This window comes from Rhinolophus hipposideros (genome assembly GCF_964194185.1).
Source record: "Rhinolophus hipposideros genome assembly, chromosome: 5".
NCBI classification, from domain to species: Eukaryota; Metazoa; Chordata; class Mammalia; order Chiroptera; family Rhinolophidae; genus Rhinolophus; species Rhinolophus hipposideros.
In genome coordinates this window covers 16,868,827-16,895,886 of record NC_138051.1, presented here as the reverse complement: position 1 = coordinate 16,895,886, position 27,060 = coordinate 16,868,827, and the positions used below count along the sequence as shown (strand labels likewise).

Sequence of the window (27,060 nt, the reverse complement as noted above, 5' to 3'; positions counted from 1 at the left end):
TATTCTCCAAAAATCTTGGTTCTGATTCTAAATGGGATAGACTGGTTTACAGTACTCCAGCACTACTTTTGAGAACAACTAAGAAAAGTCATTTGTTTGAAGGCATCAGATAGCTGTTGGGGAAATGAGAACTGGAGTGTCCAAGACAGTAGAAGCAAAAAAACCTGAAAGGAGAGCAGGTTTCTGCAATCACTCGTACCTGTAGTCATTTGTTAAGTATCTACAGGCACAAATCTGAAAATTTCAGCTTTACACTTGTGTAGGCCACTGTTGGGATACAGAAAATCAGCAGATTTGGGGTAGCAATGTTGAGAGGAGGAGGCGGCAAGCACACATCCAATAGTGTCTCCAGGACACATGGAGCTACACAGTCTAGGAGATTCAAAACAAACAGAAGTCTCTGAAAAGCAGGATGGACTTTACAGCTGTTTTATGTGAACCAGAGGCTACACACTGGCTTCTACACTGCATACTTCTTATTTAAATTGAAACAATCAGCCCCTTCTCCATCTGCCAAGCATAGATAAGGCTGCACCCTTTAGAATAAATATCTGGTATTTCTATCATTATTTTACACACAATGGCAGGCATTCAGTTGAAAATTACTAGATAATACACAATAAGATAAGATCACATGGCCAAAACCAAGAGAAATTCACATTATATAAACCAATTCAAAGTTGATCCAAGTATTGGATTCAGATGGACAAGGACTTTATAATAGCTATGGTTTTTTCAAAATAGAGAAAATTAAGGAGAAAATGGATAATCAGATTAAGCATTTCACCAGAAAATTGGAATCTCTGTGAAAGAACCAAAAAGAAATTCTAGAACCAAAGAACAATCTATCTGAAGTTACAAACTTATTAGATGTGTTTAGCAGCAGAAGACAGGATTAGTAAAACTAGATAGCAGATTGACAGTAAATTTTAAAACTGAATCACAGAGATAAAAAGGAATTTGGAGGGAATAAAACACTGCTGAAAAGACAGGTGGATTTAGACAGTCCAATATATGTGTAATTGGAGTCCCTGAAAGAAATGAGTACAAAGGGACAGAAGCAAAAGTTAAAGAGATAATAAGCCAAGATTTTTCCAAAACTGATGGAAAACCACAAATTCATGAAGTTCTAAAGAACTCCAACCAGGATAAATAAATGAAAACCACACGTAGACACAGCATAGTAAAGTGATGAAATTCAGTGATAAGGAGAAAAATCTTAAAAACCGGCTAAGGAAAAATGGTTGTCAAAGAACAATAAGATTGCTGCATTCTCAGCAGAAATAATGGAAGCCAGAAGAGAATGACATCATTAAAGCTCTGAAAACAATTGCCAATGTAGAATTCTGTATCCTTCAGAGTGTAAAGTGAAATATAAACATATATCAAACAAATAAAAAAGGAAAGTCACTTGCAGATGTGCATTGAAAGAAATAGTAAACGAGTTCTTCAAGCAAATGGAAAATGATACAACATTAAACACAGAAATGTAGGAAGGAATGAAGAGCAACTAGAAGAAGAAATGTATTGGCAAATGTTAACATATTAATGTAGCCTATTCAAAGCATTAATAATAATGTCTTGTAAGGTTTAAAATATATGCATAGTTAATATGCATGGCTAAACTAACTCTAATGCATGAAAGTGGGTAATGAACCAAAGTTTTACTGGGGAAGTGATAAAAGTATTCATATTAGTTATAACTTAGGATAACACGTTAGAATCTCTACAGTAACTGAAAAGTATGTTAAAAATGTATACTCAGGAACTAATAGAGAAGGGTTAGTGTTATAATAGAATATACTTGAATAATCAAACAAAGATAATAAAAGAGAGAAAAAGGAAATTAAGAACATGGATCAGATGGAAACTAAGATGAAAGCAGTAAACATTATTGTAAAGATAAGGGTAATTTGTTTAATCATAAGAACTAAATGTTACAAGTAAAATGCAAAGATTGTCAGGCTATATAATAAAGCATAACCTAACTGCACTGCCTACAAGAAATACACTTTAAATTATAATTGCACAAAAAGTTGAAAGTCAAGGATGGAAAAAAAAAATACTATGCAGACAGAAAGCTGAGATAATTATAATCCTAGCAAACAAAGTAAACTTTTAAGTCAAGAAGTATTATTATAAATAATAGATATCTAATATTGATAAACATCAGGAAAATATAACAATATTAAATCTATATACACTCATTAGTAGCTTCAAAATATGTAAAGCGAAAGTTGATGGAATAGAAAGGGTAAATAGACAAATTTCCAATCATGTGGTACATTTTCACACATCTTTCTCTGTAATTGATAGAACAAACAAAATCAGAAAGGATATACGGTATAAGATTTGAAGAATACAGTTAACGATCTAATTCTCTCAAAAGTACCTAATAGGTCAGGGTAATGGTTTTTGTTGTGATGTGGCACGTCACTTCCTATACTGTAGAAAACACGATTGCTATTAAGTGCTAACAGAGTCAGTTCTATACTGTAAGGGGCCAGCACATCTCATATCAAAATTTCCTATTTTGTTTAACCATGAGACATTTTAGTTGCAATCTCTGAGTTAAAATGTGTAATTTTACTCAGTTTCACTGAACAATCATGGAAACAATACAATAATGTGTGTTCCACATAGTATGCCCATACTAATTCAGCAGCTGCCATTATTGGTGTAATTTTGGGAGACAAAAATACTTTCGATTGATTTGGAAATAACTTGCCAATCTCATCTCAGGTGTGAGATTCAGTTTCCATATGTGTTTCCACATCTCCTCCTGCATGCCCAACCCCAAATTCTTCTCTACATAGTTTGCAGTGTGTTCTCTTCTGGTTATTTATTTCCCTAATCCAGTTGTAAATGTCTTTCCATTTTTGGTGATGTCTGGGTCACGCTGGCATGGTATTGTCATTCTCATTTTCATTATCTGAACTGGAAAGGATAGTCATAATTTTCCCAATGTTAAAAATTAAACTAGCACTCTCTTGATACAAAACACAACAGTTAATTCACAGAGAAAGTCAAAGATGATCTTTTAACTCTGACCTCGGCAGAGTCACGTTGAACTTAAGTTTCATCATTAGGAGTGATGCCGTAATGGATGATTCATGACTGTGAATGGCAAATCACGGTTGCTAACTTTGGTAGCCGGGGAAAGAAACAGCAACTGCAGGAGGCAGATAATCTGTGCTGTATGCTGTATCTGTCAGACACTAACACCAGTATTTCTTTCATCCCTATTTTGGGGGGGAATGCCACATGAGTTTGTACTTCCCCACAACTGTCTGCAACCTGTTGTTGCCAAAGAGCAGGACTTTTTGCATCCCATGGAGCAGTTTCCAAAAATGGTTTGTCACGCTGTGGACAACTCTGACGCTGTACAATGGGTTCTTGAAAGTGAAACAAAGGAGATCATACTTGGTAAAGAAGAAATTGGGCAAGCTCTGAACAGTTTAATCCAGGAATCATGATAAAATAACTTGATAATAACTTGGAGAAAAGTAATTTCACATATTTTAATAGAATTAACCAGGGCAGGTGTAGTAGGGTAGGGAAGACTGACTTGGAGGCTTAGTGAATTTCATGAACTACGTAAGATAGATACATGGTTGGTAGTTGAAAATACCAAGGATAGAGATCATTGATAAGGACAGGACAGAGTGCAGTGAACATTCTTCAGGACCAATACTAACTCCCTATGGAGTCAATATTATGATCCCAAAGGAGGACTATTTGCTACTTGTACAAAAGGAAACCAAATACAACTTTAAAATTTTTGGATAATAGGGAAAGAAGTGATGGAAAAAAAACTGACGGTTGCTAGATGGGAGGGGTGGAGGGGATAAGGGGGAAAGTGAGGGGATTAGAAAGCACAGTCGGTAACCACAAGATTGCCACGGGGATACGAAAGTCAATTTGGGGAATGTAATCAATGTTATAAAGATTTTGTAGGGTATCCAATGTACACTTGTCCCATTAAGGAGCCCACCTCAGGGATGATGTAGATGCCTGATCACTGCACTGTACACCTGAAGCTGAAGCTGAACAATAATGAATGTCAACTATAATTTTATATACACATGAAGCGGAGTACAGCATTAGGAGTACAGCATTAGAGGTAGTGGAAATGTAATGGCTGTGTGCAATATCAGAGTGGTAATAGATGGGGGGGGTTACCACTGTGTGACGGATATAAATGATAAATATCTAACTATTACATTGTTTTGTACACCTGAAACTAATAAAAAAAAGAAAAAGAAAAAAGGAAAAAAGGTTGTTTTTGCCCTAACTACCTAAGCTTCAGTAATTCTTATCTTGGAAAGAAGCTATGTCTGTCCCGTTAATGATTGTGCCCTAAGAGAAGCTGGCCAATCTGCCTAGTGAAGGAACTACTTACTCCTCACTCTTGCTCATCACCACTATTCAAAATAGGCCACGTTTCTAATGTGCTGAGGTTACCATACCTGCCGATATGAATTGGCTTGAGAGTCCATGTGTTAGTCAGGGAATATGATTGGTTCATGCAGAAAGACTGCATTCTGCTACATAGTTGGCTCCAATGGAGGCTATTTTATTGCAAGAAGAAAAATTTTTTTAATTGAAAGAGGACCTTTTATGGAGAGTCAAAGAGTTATTTTGAAGAAATGATCCAAATAGACCAACACTTTGAAAAAGATGTCACAGGTGATTTGAATAACAGAATGATCAGGCACAAAGTCTAATTAGTGATCTGGTGGAACAAAGGGAAGAACACTTATCAGAAACACAAACAAATGGAGTGAAATAATAGACAAAGAAAACCTAATATGTGAAAAACAGGAGTAACTGTAGAAGTGAAAGGAGTAAATTAAGAGGAACCATATTCAAATAGAAGAAAACGCAAAGTGAAGAAAACCTGAAGTAACCAAATTGATAGCTCATATCAAGGACTGAGTAGAATAAAGTTTTAAATTGCATAGTTAGCTATCTAAAGTCATATACATATGTTAAGTATGTAGACATACTTGGGTAAAATATGTGTACTTAAGTGGTGAGGAGAAATGTTACACCTTTCCAATATGAAATTGATGGTTTGCAAAGAAAAGAGCATCATACTGCCATTAAATTTCTCAATTGTGAAACTGGAGAGGAATATGGTGCAACTGTGTTTATAAATCTTGTAGGGAATGACTGCAATTTCAGGATCCTGTAACTAACCGAAATATCATGTATATCAAGAGGGCTACACAAAGACTTGCTTTGTTAACAAGGCAGGCGAAGTAAGAAAGTACCTATTTGTCATTTCTAGGGGAATTACTTGAAGTATTACAGCCAAAAAAAGAAAAAGTATAATAGACCTCAGAAGAGGGAAGGACAATGTATAAGAATCAGTGGAAGCCAGTATGTCTCAAAGCAGTGATAAGATAATTTTTAATTGTGATAAATTGAGAAAGGATTTTCAAAATATGTTACATACAACAAGAAGAATCCAAAATACGGCATGGGACTACAGTTTTAAACTATTCCAAGGAAACTGTAAGAGTGGTAGGTGAGGATAGAGGAGGCTTTTTTAAAGTCTTATTTTTTCTTTTAAAGTTTTTCCTTCATTTATATCAGTTACAAGGTAATGTAAAACAAATTAATGTCTTGAATATGCAATTCAGTAGAGCCAAATTGATTATTTCAGTTAAAAGAATAGATTTTCCTTTTTGTGGGGATATTCATGGTGGGTAAACCTAGATTAAATAAATTATTTCTTTATAAAAATTTACTTTTTGGACAATTACTAGGCAGATATATTTTTTTAATGTTTTAAAAAGTTTTTTTTAACTTTTTAAAAAGTTGTTTTTTTAATATTTATATTTATCCATTGAAAATGTTTCATGTGAGCTTACATACTATATGCTGGGAATACAAAAAGGAAAAGAAATTTGCCATCTATTGGGGAGATAAATGTACCAAGAAAACGCGTATATAATTAGATGATTGCTATACTAGATATATACACAAAGTGAAGTGAAGCATAGAAAAAAGAAAGAACAGTATTAAGGGGTGGATGTGAAAGCCTTAACAAGGGGAGGAAGTTCAATGAGCCAATGAGCAAGGCGGGAAAGGTATGCTTAACAGTGAAAACAGATGTTATGGGTGAGAAAATGCAGGTGTTTATCCCAGGTAACAATCATACAGTAAAATTCTTAAATTGAAATTGGTGTGAAATTTAGATATCTCAAGTATTCCCTGATGAAAGCAGCTCTGAATACTTCAGTACTGTTCTGGGTTATGCCTACGTGTTTTTAAATTTCAGGAAAAGGCAATAACTAGAGGAATTATGTGCTGCAATCAGATGTTCACAGCAAATTACCATTAGTGTTTGTGTGTTTGTTTTGCACAGTAGAAAAGAAAATTTTCCGGGCTTATTTTTAAACAACAGCGAGCTTAGGAATTGTGTCTTCAAAAGAGGTTTCACATCTGCCTTCCTGTTTGGGTCACCTAGGATATAATAAGAGTAGCCATGGCTGCCCTCCATGGTTAACAAAACAGGTCGGATGGTAACCACAGCCCGTTCCTTTCCACAGAGAAGAGAGAAGCATGATTAGCTTCTCCAGCACGTGTGACTTTTCTAATATTTTTACAAAGTGCTGAAGGAAGGAGCACCCCTTCACTGTGGGGGCAGAAGGCAGGAGCATCTCTCCAGCATCAGGACAGAGGGCAGGAGCATGGCTCCAGTGTCAGGGAGGAGGGCAGGTGCGCCTGCTCCAGCATCGGGGAGTTGGCCTGGAGCACCTGCTCCAGCATCAGGGAGTTGGGCAGAAGCGCAGGCTCCAGCATCGGGGAGTTGGGCCTGAGCGCCAGCTCCAGCGTCTGGGAGGAGGGCAGGAGCGTCTGCTCCAGCATCGGGGAGTTGGGCAGAAGCGCCGGCTCCAGCATCGGGGAGTTGGGCTAGCGCCGGCTCCAGCGTCTGGGAGGAGGGCAGGAGCGCTGCTCCAATGTCAGGGCAGAGGATAGGAGTATTGCTCCAGTTTCGGAGCTGAAGATTTTTGCTCTTATTGCTACTGTGCTGAGAAATTAGGTTTTTCTTGGAAATGATACGTCAGAGAGTAAATTCTGTGGCCTGAGAAAGATTTTGAAACTTAAAAGCTCACAGTTTATTCCACTTACACATTTTGTTAGCTTCTTTTATATCAGGAGATTCCCTACAAATTATAGAATTTTATGTATTACAAATTCTCGTGGAAGTTTGTTTCATTGAAATGGACAATTTAAAAAAAAAATTTGTGCTTATGTCTCTTGTTGGTAAGTACATAAATGCTGAAATTCATATTTTAGGAACCATAATTATGTAGAATGTGGAAAGGGTTTTCTAGCAATATTTTTTATATCGGAAAACCATAGTGTCCAAGTGGCAAACTAGGTAATATTGCTTTAGAAAGTTTTTGTTCGCTATTTTTTTTGTTACAATCTCTTTTGGTGAAATGGTTTATTTACATGTTATTTAAAGTTTCTGTCGGTATTAATTGTCTTGATGCCTAACCGAGGCGTTCAGAACTGATAATCGGTAGGCTTTTCTATTTAATGCTGGAAGAACAAGCTGCTTATGATGACCCAACAGAGACATGAGGACGGTTTGTGAAAAGGGTGTATTCATCCAGCTCTAATCCTTGTTTTCAGAAAGGCAGTCCTTTAAGTGTTCTCTAATTAGTGAATAGATATGGTTGTAAATTCTTGTAGACACCTCTTTTGTAGGATAGAGATAGATGCCTGGCTTGTTTAAATCTTTGTTTTACATTTCTTTTAAGTGAAATTTTAATAGGAACATTTAACAATAGGAAATAGTCAAAGTAATTTTTAAACATGTAATGATTGCTTTTTTATCAGTAGGCTCCATTGTGATATTTCTTTTTTTATCATCATCATAATTAGCAACTTGAACATTATGTAGTGTAGGATGGTGTCTACAAAATAAAATACGGTTTTATTTTTTGTTTTCCTGCTTGCTTGTTTGTTCTCCTGATCTCTCTGTATGCATACAATATGTTTGCTACTATGAAATAAATTATTTTTTGGTTTGGTAAAATTGCTTCTACCAGTCACCTAGGAAATGTAAGCTAAGGAACAGGACACTGATATTCCAGCATACCAAGAGGAAGTATATTGCTTCAGTGAATTGAATATAAAACATGATCAGGGAAAACACCTGGAAATCAAAAAGAACACATTTTAGTTATGCTTCTCTTTTTCAAAGAACTTAATTGCTTAGCTATTATTGTTAGTACTAGAGAAGTAAGTTGGCAATGACATTTGAAATATGATAAATAAAAGCCTACAGAATGTCTGCTTCTACTTTTAGCACTTGTCTGATTCTTTCTCCAGAAATTGCATAATAGAAAGTACCATAGAGTTAATACAACTCTAATGTACAACCTTCCTTGTTGTAATAAATGTATTATCTATTACTGTGTAATGACAAAGCTATAGTTATTGAAACTGCCAAAGTTATTGAAACAGAAAGATGGGAGCTTTTTGCCTTTATCACCTGTATTATTAATTGGAGATAATTACTGCAGAGCAGCTGGCTGTTGGTTTTAGGGAGCATCAATTGTTCTTCTCACCCAGCTGTTGACTAATAAGGATAGTCAACACATCTGTTTCAACAGCTGGTAATTAACAAAAGCCTAATTGCTGCAACTCTTTTAACATCCAATCTGTGAAAAAGAAGGGATGTAGAAGAATATTATTTACTTTGTGCTTTGCGCTTTCTGAGACCAGTTTCTCTTTTCTCTTTCTCCCTCCACTTTTTTTTTTCTTACTTTGAACACCACTGCCTTTGTATGGAGCATTGAATGGCAGGAGAACACAATATGGTAATCCAGAGCTTAACTTTTTCAGATCTTTGTTGGTGTTTCTTATTGCAACATTTCTTTGCTAACTTGCAAGATAAAATGGATCAAAAGCATTTTGAGTAGTTCCATACAACAGTTAAAATCCGCAGCAGTGTGCCCGGGGCTGTGTTGCTCTTGTCTGCAGCATCCAGAAGGAAACAGGGAATTCAATTTTCTTATGCTTTCACATGCTTAGACACAACCCTCAAGTAATTTCCACATTCATATACAGAATTTTTTGTTTAAATCACTATATGTATATTGATTAAGAGAAATGAAGTCCAGTTTAGAAAGCCCTCTTCCTTTGGTTGAAAACTAAACTGTCATCTCTTAAAACTTTAGTTGCTTTTTTTTTAATGCTTGTATGTCATTAAAGTGTTGAAGAAAACTTTTAGCTTGTTTATGTAATCTTGCTTGGTCTTTTTTTTTTTCCTTAATGTATTTTGCTCTTTTTAAAGATTTATCTTTAAATCAAATAATTCAATTATTTCTGGGTGATTTTTGTAATAAATGAATAGGAAATTTACTGGCTTAGTTTAGAAAGCTGACTGAAATGGTTTCACAGATGAGAGACTTATAAATGAACATTTCTTTTATTTGGAGTCTTTCAGTACTCTTATTTAATTATAAACTATTTCAGTAAAATATCTTTCCTATAAGCTTGATTATAAAAGCTTACGTTATGTTTTTATAATTATAAATATTTGCTAGTTATATGTTAATGTTTACATGTTTAAAAATTTGCTCCTTTTATGTTTTAAAAATTTCCATGTGAAATATAACTTACTAAAATGCCTTATTTCTTTAAGAATATATTTTTTTAGTTATTATGGATGATTTTTCAATAGCCCTTTCCATAGTCTTTTACATTTTCTTTTATATACATATATATATATATATATATATATATGAAAAATTTATTTATTAATTAGAAATCACATAATACTGATTTTCCTTTTAATACATTCATAAAATTTTATATTAATGTTAAGGTTAAGTTGATAGAAAACAATTATGGTAGTTATTTAACATAAGTATCTGTAAAGCCCTTAGTTAAAATGTTAGTCAAGTTCACTTGATTAAACTCGCTTCACTAACTTTTCCGTTGACAATATTTCTATGCAGGCAGTTCTTTAATTGTTGTTAAGTATGTTGAAAGGTATAGAAGAAATTCTATCCAAGTGCTTTCCATGGACTGAATTGCAGATTGCATAATTTCAAATTTTTTTGCTGGCAAGACAAGTTTAGTTCAGCAGGTGTTCAGGTGATGAAGTGTATTATATTAATAGATGTAGAGAAAAAAACATACATGATCCTGAACAAATAAACAAAATACTGCTGACTAAAGTTCTAACTAAATAGAAGGGCACTGGCATGTACAGAAATGTTTACTACTCAAGTATAAAGCAGAGAAATATTGTCATGTTTGCTTGTTGAGTTTAAATACGAATTTAATATTCTCTGTGTGCTCATGTTCTTAGGTAGTACCAGAGAAAGCAAGCTTAGTGAAAGGAATGTATCATGCCATGAGAAAGGAGAATGGATTTGGGGGAGAACTCACATTCCAGTTGATGCTTTAAGTATTTTCTTGCATATAATTTTTTTTCTCGAGGAAACGACCTCATGAACAAGTGCTGTGGTAGACAGAAATTCAATAATTTCATAGGTATTCTCTGAGGATTATAAATACTACATGATTAACCTGTTTTCTGGATGTTAAAAGAGACATATCATTAAATGATGGGTAGGTTTAGTGAAGCCAGTGAGGTGGCCAGTAGTTTTATACATATCAATATACCGTATTTGCCGGCGTATAAGACGACTGGGCGTATAAGACGACCCCCTAACATTTCCACTCAAAATACAGAGTTTGTTATATACTCGCCGTATAAGACTACCCCCTCTTCCGCACACCTTCCACACACCAAATAACTTTCAGTTTAAAGTTTGCATCATACTTCTTTCTTTTGGCTGGTGCCATGATAGGGATGATAGGGGTTTGACTGGTCGACATTTTCTATGCTGTACTGTACAATGGTGCAGTATTGTGGTTGGCTGTTGGCTGTATACAAAGCCTGATTTGATTGGTCCCTGCTCCCTGTTTGCCCGCCCTGTCACTATAGCAGTCTGGTCCACCCTTGCATCAGCATCTCCCTGGGACCTCACTAGTGCGCAAGTGCGAGCTCTTCAACATTCTAACAGGCACCATGATAGCGCAAAATCGCTAATCTTCAATGCATATGTAAAGAAATATACGGTAACCCGAATTTACCACACTCGCAAAATCGCACACAGCCGACCATACACCCAGTATGGTATCGCGATTCGCGATTTTGCGCTATCATACTGGGTGTATGCTCGGCTGTGTGCGATTTTGCGAGTGTGGTAAAATCGCATAACAGCAAAATCGCATAACAGCCGAGCATACACCCAGCAGCGCTGCTGATGCCTGAACGGTATGTGGAATGAAGTGGGCGGGCATCGGGAGGCCACTATGGCACGGGGCAAGCACTGTGGGCAGTCTATCTGAAGTGTACCTGGCGTATAAGACGACCCCCCCACTTGGAGGCATATTTTTCGAGGCCAAAAAATCGTCTTATATGCCGGCAAATACGGTAAATGACTTTCAGAGATGGACTCAGGAAGTCTTGGGGGCCTGACATCTAACTGGATCTAACTAGCAGCAAACTTAAGGTTATGGTAGTGTATTCTGAAAATAGTATTCATTCAGTGGAAACAATAACGTCTCCACAGTCTGAATTAATGGCCAAAGAAATGGTTCAACACGAATATATTAAATTAGAACTTAAAAAGTAAATGATGTCATATAAATATTTTATGATATAAAAATTAAAAAACAGAAAGAGAAGATTTCAAAGTAAATGATAGTAATGGGAAAAGAGCTAAAATTGAAATAAACAATATCACCCCTGAAGACAGCACAATAGGATATAATGGCATGTTTAAATTTGGAGAAGAAGTTGGCAAAGTACCATGTTTCCCCGAAAATAAGACCTAGCCGGACAATCAGCTCTAATGTTTCTTTTGGAGCAAAAATTGATATAAGACCGGGTCTTCTTATATTAATTTTTGCTCCAAAAGAAACATTAGAGCTGATTGTCCGGCCAGGTCTTATTTTCAGGGAAACACGGTAGCTAATACACAGACTCAGGATTTTTTACTGAACTGATAATCAAGGGTTCTGGGTTCAGATTTCGATTCTGGTTCTGACATTATTTTTATTTATAACCTTAAAACCTGAGAGGGTTTAAGTAAATCATTCCCTAACAAGTGGTTCTGTTACCTTGTGGATTTTCGTTTTCTCTACAGTGTTCACATTTTTAGAGGCAGTTATGGGGAAGTTTTCAATGTCTACTTTTCAACATTTTATCAGTTGGACAATTACATATATATATATATATATATATATATACATATATATATATATATTCTCCCTTTAAAAAAGTGAGACTATGACAGCTTCTAACTTCATGAAAAATTAGAATATGTGGCAGTTGTTGGAGATGAGATATAACAGGCTTAGGACACAGTTTATCACTCAACTGTGCTAGCTACTATAGTGATTCTGACCATTAAACTGTTTTAAGTACTTTTATTTCTTAATATATATTGTATTTAGTATAGAGTAAGAGAGACTGTTAAAGGCAGGTTGCAAAATAGTAATAATAATAATAATAATAATAATAATAATAATAATGTTATCACACAAGTTAATGCAAAGTTGGAAGTTTATCTCAAGATGCTCTTAACAATCTGATTAAAATTGTTACGTAGCCAGTCATTCTATCTCCAGTACTTCCATCAAACAATGTTAAAAGAGCAAAATGTCGTTAGGGTGAGACTATATCCAAAATTTTAGTTACTTTTCATATATTTGGATTTTACATTAGATAGCCCCACAAGGAGTTTTTTCAGAGAAGGGCTTATAACCATCTGAAACCTTCTCTTGTATGTTTCTATTTAAAAGCAATTTAGTAAAATTATTGAATAAATAAGCCTAATGTACCATAAGCCTAATGTGCCAAATGTAAAAATTTTAAACATTAAATTATAAAACTTGTTTGGTCTATTTTGGATGGTGTAATATGTGTTAAATTTCAGTACAGACTTCTTCTTCTGGCAGGGAAATACTATAGGGAGCATTCTACTGATAACCTCCCAGGTCCTGGACAAAAGTACATTGTATACGTTGCTAGACTCTGAAATAAATAGAGGAAATCTTCCAAAGATTTTACTATTGGAGACAACCCCTCTCCAATAGTAAGCAAACAGATGGTGTCCAGCTGTATCAAGGCAAAACATCTGTAGAAGTACTTTGATCTTCATTTAGGATCACAATCCTCAGACCAACAGCAAGGCTAGGAAGCTGAGGCACAAAGGCCAGCATTAATCCTGGCTTCTTGAACTTTATCTAGGAATTGTCTCCCTTGATTGCCTGATACAACAGACACAAACTCTCCTTACTGGAAGGCATCCCCAGTTTAGTCCAACAGGATTCCCATAGATGATAATCAGGAAAATATGAATTACAATGAATTATCAATCAAGCACATAAGGAAGAAAACCATCATGAATTGAAATTCAAGAGAAGCAATAAACCCAATAGAAGAACACACACACCAAACAATAAAGTTACCTAAAGATATAGAATAGATACTGTGAAATGCTTTAATGATTATTTAAATAGAATATGAATCCCAATCATAAGTAAGCCACAAATGTTTTTTAGAAGGCACTAGGCAAATCTGAAAAAGAATCCCATTGAGTTAAAAAAAAAAGAGACCAAAAAATTTTCAAGTAATACATTCTAGGAGAAGTTAAACATCAGATTATACACAACTGAAGAAAGAAGTAGTGAGCTGGAAGACATATGAATTGTAATATATCTGAAAAATTATCCATAATATAACACTGATAGGCGAAACAAAGGAGATTTAGAATAAGGTAGTACAACAAACATTTAATTGGGTTCCCAAAAGGAGAGAGTACAGACAAACCAGGAAAAGCATTGTTAGAGCAGAAAATGAGATTTTTCTAAAATGGATGAAAGCTATCTATCCCCAGGATCATAATGAAATAGAAGAATTCTAACATCAAAGACACAATAAATAGCTAGCCAAAGGAAAACAATTACTTTTGAATGAGCAACAGTTAGACGTAGCGATGTCTTCTCAACAGAGTTATGGAAATCAGAACACAGTAGAATGCTTTTGGGTGGACGGGTGGCTCAATTGGTTAGAGGGCGAACTTTGAGCAACAGTGCTGCCAGTTCAATTCCCACATGGACCATTGAGCTGTGCCCTCCACAACTAGAATGAAGTCAATGAGCTGCCACTCAGCTCCCAGGTGGCCAGATGGCTCAGTTGTTTGGAGTGCGGGCTCTCAACCACAAGGTTGCCAGTTCAACTCCTCGACTCCCGCAAAGGATGATGGGCTGTGCCCCCTGCAAATAACAACGGCAACCTGGAGCTGAGCTGCGCCCTCCATAACTAAGATTGAAAGGACAACAACTTGACTTGGAAAAGTCCCAGAAGTACACAGTGTTTCCCAATAAAAGTCCTGTTCGTCTCCCCCCGCCCCCGCAAAGAATGCTTTCATGTTCTAAAAGGAAACAACTGGCAATTTAGAATTAAATACCCAGCATAGATGTTCTCTAAGAACGAATATGAGATAAAAACATTTTCAGACAACTAAAAATTGAGTTAGTCATTTTCAGCTTTGTATCAAAGAAACTTTCAAGGGCTGTTGTTTAAGGAAAAGGAACATGATTCTATAAGGAGCCTCCCAACTGGAAGTAATGAAGCATAAAGCAAAAATGACAAATATACATGTGTATTGTCATAACAAAATAATGTTCTTTGAGGTTTAAACCTAAATAAAATGAATAAGAATACATTCTTTAAAGTACCAGAGAAATTGAGAGTAAAAAGAGTAAAAGGGTTTTAAAGTTTTCTCATTGTCTAGGAGTATTAATGTAAGAGTTTTGATAATTTAGTCTTACATCGTGTGATTTCTGGGGTAATCATTAAAAGAATGTAAAGGAATATGTAACATCTAAAATTAAAGAAAGGAAAATGGGAGTACAATAAAAGAGTCAATATAAAAGATAGCAATCAAAGGTGATTTAAAAAAAAAAGTAATGGAACTAGTGGGACAAATAGAAAACACATAATAAGATTAGATATTTAAGCCCCAAATTATTCATAATTATATTAACTGTAAGGGGATCAAAGGTTCCAGTGAAAAGACAAAGATTGTTAAATTGGAAAAAATAGTATATGCTGTTTATAATAATCCCACCTAGTCCTAGACATTTAAAAAAGATTGAAATTAAAAGGATATAAAAAAGATATGCAAATACTAATAAAAAAGAATGCTATTGAAACTATATTAACATCAGATTAACTAAAACTAAAGTAATAATTTAAAACTACAGGGTTTTTTATATGTTTGTTTTGCTTTATGTATAATAGGTGACATCATGCTTCCCTGGCAAGATGGCTTCCTTTACCAATGCATTGCCACCGTGCAAGCACTTGGTTGCCATACAGGCACAATAACTCTTTTTTCCTTCCTATCATTATGTATCCTGAAGAAACTATTCTAGAACAGTGTGAATTTTATACTATTTTGTTTCATTGCCTTCAGAAACATGATCATTTTAAACAGTATTGAAAATGTGGTTAGCATTTCCATTTTTCTCTTTTTCAGATACCTGACAACAAACCAAAATGTAAAAAGACCAAGTGATATTCCAGGCTCTATGCCTATTGTTTAAAAATAGGCACAGAGCCCATATCTAAGTAGATATCTTACAGATATGTTTAATAATGTAGCACAGCCTATATATTTATGGTTATACTCTGTAAAGCAATGCTATTAAAACGACTAACATACATATTAAATTAAACCATATTGAAATTTTTCTTATATAGTAGAATAAGCAATGTTTTCTGGATACTTGTATTCTAGTTTCAACTTTCCTTCTAACCAACTATGAAACCTTGGACAATTTCCAAATGTTTGCCTAAATATGTTGTATTAGCAACAATTTTTCTCACCTAGAAAAGTAGGGGACCTCTAAGATCCTTTCAGCTCTAAAATTATTTACTGCTGTGATTTAATTGGTACTGTATGTTTATTTAGCAGATATCACACAGAAGATCAAATTCCTCTGTTCTCAGATAACAACAGATTTCCATTAATGGTCTTGGAGTTACCAAAGGAAGGCTTAATTATTTCAGACTATTACTATTAAAAACACATTCAAACCAAACATAACAAGATTTAAAAGTAAGATAAAAGAGGTTTTTCCACAATATCCATAACAAATAGTGTTCAGTGATGTGAATAGTGTAATCTTTTCTTTGTCTATCATTCTAAATTACTAGATAAAACTCTAAGGAAATAATGTAGTCCATTTCTAATACAGTAGCCATACAAATGGTTTTCCTGTTTAGATAGCACTGCTCAAGATAGATGCAGTTAAAGAATGATGAGACATTTAGTTACATGACTAACCCAACGTTAGTTAACCAACCTCTTTTTTAATCACTTGTGGTTTAAAAAAAAAGTTCCGTGGAATGTGATGTATAGCATGGTAACTAGGTGTTAACATTAAAGTATCATATATTTGAAAGTTGCCAAGAGAGTAAATCATAACATCGCAAGAAAAAAAAATGTAATTATGTTAGGTAATGGATGTTAACTAAACTGATGGTGGTGATCATTTCTCAATATATATACATACATCAAATCATTATGTTATACAACTAATACAATGCTGTACGTATGTTGATTATGTCTCAATGAAACTGGAAAGAGAAAAAAGAATATTACAAGAAAAAGATTTTAAGATGTACTGAGAAGATACTGAAGATGTAAAACATACACTGATTATACTAAACTTCCATCATTACCAATAACTGTTAATGAATGAAGATTTGATTCCATGAGTTCATCTGGAATTAGTTCAACTGCTCCTTCTAGGTTTTAAGGTTTTTTTAAGCAACACTTTTTACATGTTGGGAAGCAAGTATGAAAGGTAGCTGGAGGACACATAAAATTGTAGGTTACACCACTGGAGATTGCAATCAAAACTTCATTGTTTTCCCTATGTGAAAAAACAAAAGAATCAGGAATGTTGTAGTTCTCATTATTTAATAGAGAATACTAAAGAGAAAAGGACAAGGTGGAGATTTTGTGTGAGTGGGGTGAGGAGATGATAAAATCTTTTAAACACATGATACAGGCAGGAAAAAAATATTTTGGTATTGCTCAGAAGGGAACTTTATTGTTTTGGAGGAGGGAAATATATTAGGTTAATATCATGTCACATTTTAACATATGCTTGCTACAATAGATGATATCTTAAAAGTATAATTTCCCTGATTTTTTGAATAAAATTACAGCGTGTTTTAAAATCAGTAGCATCTTCGAGTCAATGAAATTTGATGATAAGTTTATACAGTTTGTTTAGAGTGTTAAAAATATAATTGTGATTATACATGCTTAAGAGTTTTTTTGTTACAATAGTAACATTATTGGGTTTAGGCGAACATGTCTTAGTTAAGACAAACTTTTTTTAGGCAAATTTGGTGGCATGAGCAGTGGAGTGTTTATATTCTTACTACTAGTAAGGAGAGGTGAACCAGCAACACAGTTTGAACATGACTGGGAGAAGCAGAAGCTCCAACTAAGATTAAATATGGTCATGACTCCCAGTTGTTCCCATTACTAAAACTAAATATACACAGTTCCCAGTTACAGGACTCCTTTATGCCAATAACATTGTATGGATCAAAACTGAATATAAATAATGTACATAATTATCAGATGTACAGCAACAAGTCTCTTGCATTTTTACCTTGTGCAAGAGTTGGGGAGAGAGTGGAGAAAGACTGAAGTGAAGTTTTACAGGAGTTAGAATAAAAAAGAAAAACAAAGAACAAAACATGCAATTATATATGGAAAGGCTTGAGTGGTATATAGAAAGGTGGCCTGGGGGAGGCGTTCAAGATTGGTGGCATAGAAAGATTCTGAACTCACCTCCTCCCACACACACAGCACATATACAACTACACATGGAACAATACCTTGTGAAATGAACTTGAGAACTAGCTGAACACCTGTTCCACAACAAAGGAGAAAAGGGCCATGTTGAGATTTGTAGAACAGGCAGAAACACACACTTTCCAGAAACCCCACCCCTGATATGGCGACCTACAATTGGGAGGGACCTCAAAAAACAAAGAAAAGAATGTCTATATAAATGGATTTTCTAGTTACGGAGCAGGAGGACTCCACAGCAAGCACCCCTGCCCTGGCCCCTGCACTGGAGAGATGAACCCCCAAGGCGTCTGGCTTTTATCCCCCACAAGGCTCGTGCTCAAAACACAAGACTCTAGAGAACAAAGATTCCACTCTTAAAGGGCTCGTGTACAGACCCCTTTACCCCGGAAATAGCACAAAGAGCAGCAGTTTGAGGGGAACTTAGGCCAGAGATGAAAGAGTTCACCTGCTAGACTTGAGGTATCTGCCGAAGGGCGGAAGTCTGTTGGGATTCTCTGAGAACATGACATTGGCAGACACCATTTTTACCGGTTCCCTCTGTCTGGCTGGCATCAGCACAGGTGAGTGCCACTTTGCACCCCCATTCAACCTGCTATCAGGTAGGCTAACAGTACCCCACCCTCACTCACCCAGCCTGACAGACATGGCTGGTGAGCAGCTCCACACTCCCACACAATTGGCCAGAGCCAAGGACACACAAAGACCACACAGGGGACAGCCCTGGAGCATCATGCTCAGGTCACCGTGGGGTCTGCGTTTCTGGACACCACCAATCTGAAAGAATGAGAGAAAGAGCTTGTGAGACAACCAAGGTGAAATGGTAAAGTTCATATCCTGTAGAGCCACTCCTAGACTGTGAGAGAGAGCTGATTTTTATAATATAAAGAAAGCCAAGCAAAACGAGGGGAAAAGGAGCATGTTCCAAATGAAGGAACAACATAAAACTCCAGAAATAAACCTCGATAAAACAGAGACAAAGAGTTCAAAGTAATGGTCATAAATATGTTCAGCAAACTAAGAGGAACATTAAATTAACACATTCAGAACTTCAACGGAGAGAGAGAAAATATAAGAAAGTACCAAACAGAACTCACCAAGATGAAGAATATAATAACTGAACTAAAAAATATGCAAGAGGGAAACAACAGCAGACTAGAAGACACAGAAAAATGGATCAGCGACCTGGAACACAGGGTAGTGAAAATCACCCAAACAAAACAACAAAGAAAAAAAAATTTGTAATGAAGATAGCTTGATGGACCTTTGGAACAACATCAAGCATATGGACGTTTCCATTATAGGAATTCCAGAGGGAAAAGAGAGACAAAAAAGGGGCAGAAAACTTATTTAAAGAAATAATAACTGAAAACCTAACCTGAGGATGGAAACAAATACCGTGTTTCCCCGAAAATAAGACCTAGCCAGACAATCAGTTGTAATGTGTCTTTTGGAGCAAAAATTAGTATAAGACACCGTATTATATATTATGTTATTTTATATTATATTATATTACATTACATTACATTACATTACATTATATTATATTATATTATATTATAGATCCAGTCTTATAGTATATTAAAATAAGACCAGGTCTTATATTAATTTTGCTCCAAAAGCCACATTAGAACTGATGGTCCACCTAGGTATTATTTTTGGGGAAATACGGTATCCAAGTCCAGGAAGCAGAGAATCCCAAATAAGATGGGACCAGAGAGATCCACACCAGGATACATTATAATGTAAATATAAAAAGTGAAAGATAAAGAGTATCTTAAAAGCAGGAAGATAACTTTGTTTTTAAGTATCTTAGAAAAAACTAGTTACATGCAAAGGAAACCTCATAAGACTATTAGCTAATTTTTTCAGCAGAAATTTGTAAGCCAGAAGGAAGTGACATGATACATTCAAAGTGCTGAAAGGAAGAAATATCCAACTAAGAACACTCTACCCAGCAAAGTTATCATTCAGGGTTGAAGGAGAGATAGTTTCCCAGACAAGCAAAGGCTAGAAGAGTTCATCACCACTAAGCTGCCCTTACGAGAAATGTTAAAGGGGCTTCAATAAGGAGAAAAAAAAAAGGCCATAGCTAGAAATAAAATATATGAAAGAAAATTCTACCCAAAGGCAAATATAGAAAAGGTAATATATCTACCACATATAAATCTAGTATGATGGTTAAAAGACAAAAATAGCAAAATCAACTATAAATACAATAACTAGTTAAGGGCTATACAAAATATAAAAGGTAAAATTTGATATGAAAAACATAAAACATGGCAAGGGTGAACTTAAGTGACTTTTGGCTTAAAATAGACACATATATATGTGTATATATCTATATATATATAAGTGTCATGGATTATATATATATATATTAGGTTGGTGCAAAAGTAATTGTGGTTTTTGCAATTTTTTTAACCTTTTAAACCTCAATTACTTTTGCATCAACCATATATACATATACATATGTATATATGGAGAGAGAGGTATATATATATATATATATATATATATATATACATATATGTGTATATATATGTGTATATATATATATGTATATATATATATATATATATATATATTTTAAGACATACAAAGGGTGCCAAAAAATGCATACATATTTTAAGAAAGGAAAAAACTATTAAATTTGTAATGCTCAATATATACCGATAACAAAAGATGAATACAAGTCACTTTTGACTTGCGCAATTACAAGAGATGTTCAAAGTGGTGACCATCAGCATAATTTTAATACAGTGTTGTCCTTTCTTAAAATGTGTATACATTTTTTTGGTGCCCCGTCTGTGTGTGTGTGTGTGTGTGTGTGTGTGTGTGTGTGTGTACAAGTATATAATATATATGTTATATATGATATATATAGATACCATATATGTATTTATATGTGTGTGTGTGTATATATATATATATATATATATATATGGTATATTATGGTATATAGTATGTAAACACACACAAACATAGGACCCAGTAATTTCACTCTTTTGTATTTATTTAAGAGAAATGAAGGTATATCTCCATAAATATCAAATGGTTATATCAGCTTTATTAATAACCGCCAAAAAACTGGAAACAACCCAGTTGTCCTTCAACTGGTAAATGAATATACAGATTGTGGTATATCCATTCGATGGACTACTACTCAGTTATATAAAGGAATGAACTTTACATGTAATAAGTTGAATGAATCTCAAAAACATTATGTGAAAGGAGCCAATTTTAAAAGGCTGCCTACTATATGATTTCATTTATATGACATTCTAGAAAAGGCAAAACTATAGGGATAAAAATCCCATAGTGGTTGCCAGGGGCTGGATTACATGAGGACATTAATTATAGTGGTGCACAGAGAACATTTTGTATGAAGATAGGTATCAGAGTGGATACATGTGTCAATAAGAATCAGAAGTACAATACTGACCAAAAAAGCAGTTGTCCATAAAATATGTAGAATCATTAATATTTAAAAACCTATTAACAGGCCGGCCCGGTGGCTCCAGGGGTTGGAGCTCTATGCTATTAACTCCGAAGGCTGCTGGTTCAATTCCCACATGGGCCAGTGGGTTCTCAACCACAAGGCTGCCAGTTCAACTCCTTGAGTCCCACAAGCGATGGTGGGCTCCGTCCCCTGCAACTAAGATTGAACATGGCACCTTGAGCTGAGTTGCCGCTGATCTCCCAGATGGCTCAGTTGTTGGTTGGAATGTGGGCTCTCAACCACAAGGTTGCTGGTTCGACTCCCTCAAGAGATCGCCCCCTGCAACTAGAAAACGGCAACTGGACCTGGAGCTGAGCTGCGCCCTCCACAACTAAGATTGAAAGGACAACAACTTGACTTGGAAAAAAGTCCTAGAAGTACACACTGTTCCCCAATAAAGTTCTGTTCCCCTTCCCCAATTAAAAAAAAAAAAAACACAAGAAAACCTATTAACAATAAAATGTATTATCTATAAGTATATAACTATGTAGTGAAGGAATAAAATATTCTTGAAAATGATGAACCAAAATTCATGAAAGTGTTTCACTTGGGGATGGGAGGGGAAGGAGGGCATGTGACTAATGTGTGTGATACATGGGTTGGGGTACAGGATTTTTTTTTCTTTAGGAAGCAAAAGAGCACAGAATGTTTTTCAATTTAGAACAAGGTTTATAACTGTATAAAGAATGTCATCATACTGTAAATAGGTATATTTAGTTGCAAATATATGTAAAAATGTAGACTCTCTCCGTAATCTCAGGAGAGGGGATTTGTAGTACTGCAGGTTGGAGGTAACAGAAAGATTTACTTAACATTGTATATTTCTTAGACTTTGAGTTTTATTATTTTTTATGTGAGTATAGACAGAAATGAATGCATGCAGTTTTTATGAAATTGCCAAAAATGTGGAAAATACAGCAGGAAAACAGGAAAAAAAGCTTGTTTCTAATTTTCTCATGTTTGTGATATGAAATATTTTTGACTTGTAACATGATGTAATTGTATGCTGTTAATAATGAAATTAGGAAATGCAATAGAAGTAAACAGCACCTTTCAATTAGTTATGTTTTCTTACATTACATATAATTTAAATCCAACTCAAACTAGTCTAAGCCAGAAGGAAAAAAAGTGGATTAATGTACCCAGGAAGTCCAAGAAAGGAATCTGGATCCGTTTGGCATTCGGGGATCCTGAGGTACAAATGATGTCATCAGGATTTAGTGTTCTTCGGGGGCTAGGGGCTAGAGTCCTGTATTTGAACTTATATAAAATGTGTTCATCCTAGCCCCCAGGAATGGCCAGGATCACTGTGGCATAGGGTAAGGGTGTTTCCCCATAAAAGATGTGCTGGCCAGATAAGAACATATCTGATAAAGTAGAGGAAGGAGTTTGTAAAGCCAGAAAGTTTATAATAGCTTTGAAAGTAGTCACCAGGGTTTAGACAGAAGATTAGATGTTTGGAATTAATAAAGTAAGTGAATTTGCTATGAAGCAACACCAAATCTTCCTAGCCAAGTAACTGTGGGAAGAGAAGTGAACTGTTCAATATTATGCAAAGCACAGCAATTTAAGTCAAGTTTTCAAGGTATCATTTTCATTGTAGAAATTTCTTAGGCAGAATTTTCATGATGGCATTTTCCTGCCAGAACATTGTTAGGTTTATTTTTGGTTTTGGTTTCCCACCCCCCCAGAAGTACCAGGTAAAAAACTTCAAAATAATCAATTAAGGTAACATATTTATTTAGTGAATTCTGTTACCTGTCCAGTATTTGGTATTCTTTAAATACGTGCTGTAGGATATCTTGATGCTCTGTAAGTTAAATGTGATACATGCTTTTTTGTGTGATTCTTTTTGACTTGCCACTATCACATTTTATAGTGCACTGAAAATTGGCAAAGTTGTTAATTATTGGTATCAAGAACCAGCCAACTAGTTTTATTTTAAATGCTTTTTAATAATTTTTGAGTATGTTTCATCTATCATTCTAGAATTTGGCATGTTAAACCATTCAAACATCAAAATTTAAAGTTACTCTTTGTTAGAATTTGCTAGTCAAGACAAAGAACAAATTAATTTAGTGCCAAATATATACACCAAGATCCAAACTGCTGCATGTTTTTATAATTCTCCATTTTTAAAATAGAAAAGTGTCATTGTCTACTGTTCACAAATATTACACTAATTAATTTTCCTATGATCAGGATTTCACAATTTGTCTTATGCCTTCATTCTTATAAAGGAAAATAATTCCAATGAAATCATCTGAGTCCAGCAAAATTAGTGAATTTCTGCCTCGACTGCCATTAGGGTAGTTTGTGAGGTGTGCGATAACAATTTGCTCTGTGTTGTCTATCAAACACCATTTAAAGTGAAAGACAACTTTTTCATGCAAATTAAACTTTGAATAAATAAAACGGAAACCTGGTTTACCAGTACCATATTTTAAAAATTATGTTGAAAACATTTTGGCTATGCCTGAAATCCAGTGGGAATGATAGTTGAAAGGTGGCATTTCTTTCAAAATTACTAGTTTGAATCCTTTTGAAAAACTGTTCGCAGACCATCTAGAATTAGAATGCTATAGGCAGAGGGACACAATAGCATTTCTTGAATATAATATCTTTAACATTCAAGATTGCTGCCATTCTCCCTGTAGAGATTTTTTTTCCCCTGCAGAAAAGGAATTGAAAAGGTTAAATCATATCTGTAAGAATCAGTCTTGTGTATTTTTTTCATGTTAAATATCAAAGATGGCTTAACAACATATTTAGAATTTTCTGAGTTTTACTATTAATAAAGTTAAAAGAAAATCTAGTGTGATCAGGCAGTGGAGCCACATTAAATTTGTATCTGAAACACCCAGTGTGCTTATCTCTATGCTCTGAACCCATGTTCCACATTCTGAATTCTGTGTATAAAGTCAAACATTGCAGAAGGGCATATATCTGATGATACAGATGAATAAGGTTGAAGTTTAGTAATGAGCAAAGTTGGTAAATTTAATATGTTCTTGTCTTTTAGCATTTCTGTTATTAATATAATTGGATTATTTTGTGGTAAATTATGCAATACTAAAAATGCTGATCTGTTTAAAGCAACCAGAAATTTGAGACTATTATTCATACTATTGTACTCTAACATACCAAACTAATACTAAATTTCTTAAAATATTGATTACTTACAGGCAAAGTTGTTAGCTATGCAACAAGCCAGAGAAACTGCAGTTCAACAATACAAAAAACTGGAAGAAGAAATCCAGACACTTCGAGTTTACTACAGGTAAATTCCTTTTAGCCTGGGCATAAATAAATGTTGGTTTGGAAAATGCTTCTACCCGATTTTATAGTGGTAAAATGAGGAAATACCTCAATGAGATTGAACATTATGCACTTAAAACATTTTTGTAATTTTAAAATGATTCAGGTATAAAATGTTCATTATTTTACCTCTTTCCCTTCCTGCATTTGGTAAAGTTTAAGTTTAGACTCCCGTGAAATTTGTAAAATTTATATAACTCATAACCAGTTGTCTAAAATAGAGTCTGATTAGCTGTTCAGCTGTTGCTCATCTAAATGCCACCTCTGAATGATGACATATTTTTTTAAGTAGTACATAAATATCAATAATAACAGCCTTTCACATACTATAATATGAGAAGTTTCTAAAGGAATACCAACACAGGATTTTTAAGACTAACTTAGTTTATGCTATAAGAGTTATTGTAAAATTAATTCAGTAGGTCACACTGGCATTATTTAACGAAAAGAAATAGAATATAGAAATGTCACAGTGCATCTCTTGGAGTGTAAAGGTAAATACTACTTGTGATACTTTGTTTTGTGTTGTGTAAGAGAGAGGTAAGATTGTGTATTGGACTATGTATAAAATATATCTTTTCACTTGGGTCATGGTTTTTAAAAAGGTTTGAAAAATTATGTACAATGCCCTGTATGTTCTTTGATAACTTACTGAGGTTAAAAATCTCAAGACTGGAATGTAAGAATTCACTAACTAACCAGAAGCTGTAGGTTATTGAAAGACTTTTTTTTTTAATTTGGCCTTCCTTTCAGAATAATGTTAAGTGCATAAAATGCAATAAATCAAAATCAGTTTTACTGAAATACAATTATGAAAGTGTTATCTCATGATATATTAGTATATATATGTGTGTCATTATTAATACATTACAGAACTAGATCTAGCAATAAGTCTGTTGACGACTATAATTTCAAAGTAGTGATGACCGTAAATGGTATTTTTAGGATAGCTACAAACACTGAAATGTAACATGAAAATACCAGTGCTTTCTATGTGTGTAAACTCTCAAGAACCACTAATAGTTACTATTGTAGTTTGTTGCTGATATTCATAATTGTAGGAAATGCTGTATTTACATGAGATTTAGTGAAAAAGAGAGATGAAAAAATTTTTCCCATCCCTAAGTTAAGAATCCTGCTTTGGAGCAGTTTTACTGACATATATAGTAGTAAGTTATTGTTATGAGTTGAACTGTGTCCCTTGGGAAAGATATGTTGAAGTCCTAACCCCTAGTACCTAAGAATATGCCCTCGTTTGGAAGTAGCATCTTTACAGAGGTAATCAAATGAAGTCATTATCATGAGCTCTAACCCAATATGATTGTTGGTCTAATAAAAAAATGGAAATTTGAACACAGAGACACATACATAGAGGGAAGCCTGTAATGACACAGGGAGAAGATAACTTGTCCCTGAAGTGATCCATCTACAAGCCAAGGAATGCCAGAGATTGGCAGTAAACACCGAAAGCTAGAAGAGGTGTGGGAGGATTCTCCCTGATAGCTGTCAGAGAGAGCAAAGCCCAGCAGATATCTTGGTTTGGGATTTTTAGCTTCCAGAACTTTGAGACAATAAGTTTCTGTTGTTTTAAGCCCTCCAGTTTGTAGTACTTTGTTATAGCAGTCCTGGGAAACTAATGCAGTTATCAAATAGTACGTATGTTTGGTTGGTTGATGGCCGTGGGAAATCATTTGCTTGCAATTAGAATCATATGTGACCGTGTAGGTAAGCAGAACCCTGATAGTGGATGAAGACATCCCACCCACCCACCCTTTTTTAAAAAAACCTACAGAGTGAATTGATAGTCTTTCCTTGTATTTTACACCAGTGGTTTCTTGACTGTTGCTGTGCCTTAGAGTTACTGAGGACCCTCTAAAAGTCCTGATCCCCATCCCGTAGCAGACCAATTACCAATTGGGGTAGTACTGGGCTACTGGTGTGTTTTAAGGCTCCCTAAAAATTCCCATGTGCAGCCAAGTTTGAGGGCCACTACTTCACACGCACATTTCAGTTAGCTGCATTAAATTAGGGTCTCTTCTTGGCAGAATAATAGAGACATGCATTAAACCCATTATTAAAACTTACAAATAGTGTGTGATTTGTGCCCAGACTTTTAGATGCTTCAGTGTGTTACAGAGTAGCTTCACCCCATAGACAGGAGAATTTTTATGGAAACTTCTGCCATCCTTGTGAGATAGGACAGCAGGTGCTCTGTCAATAAAGTGACAGTGTCCAAGAATCCTAAGAGGCATATGATAACCTTGCATGAACTGACATTACTTTGTG

At 34.9% G+C, this 27,060-nt stretch overlaps 1 protein-coding gene across 9 annotated transcripts in view; it reads left to right on the top strand.

Moving 5' to 3' along the window:
* The window catches only part of MIPOL1 (mirror-image polydactyly 1), a 256,929-nt gene that overhangs the window by 144,348 nt on the left and 85,521 nt on the right, over positions 1–27,060 (top strand). For all 9 annotated transcript variants that reach the window (XM_081047457.1, XM_081047463.1, XM_081047456.1 and 6 more), the window contains one exon: positions 24,642–24,736. In XM_081047457.1, the coding sequence (XP_080903583.1) occupies positions 24,642–24,736 (95 nt within the window). The remainder of the gene's footprint in view (positions 1–24,641; positions 24,737–27,060) is intronic.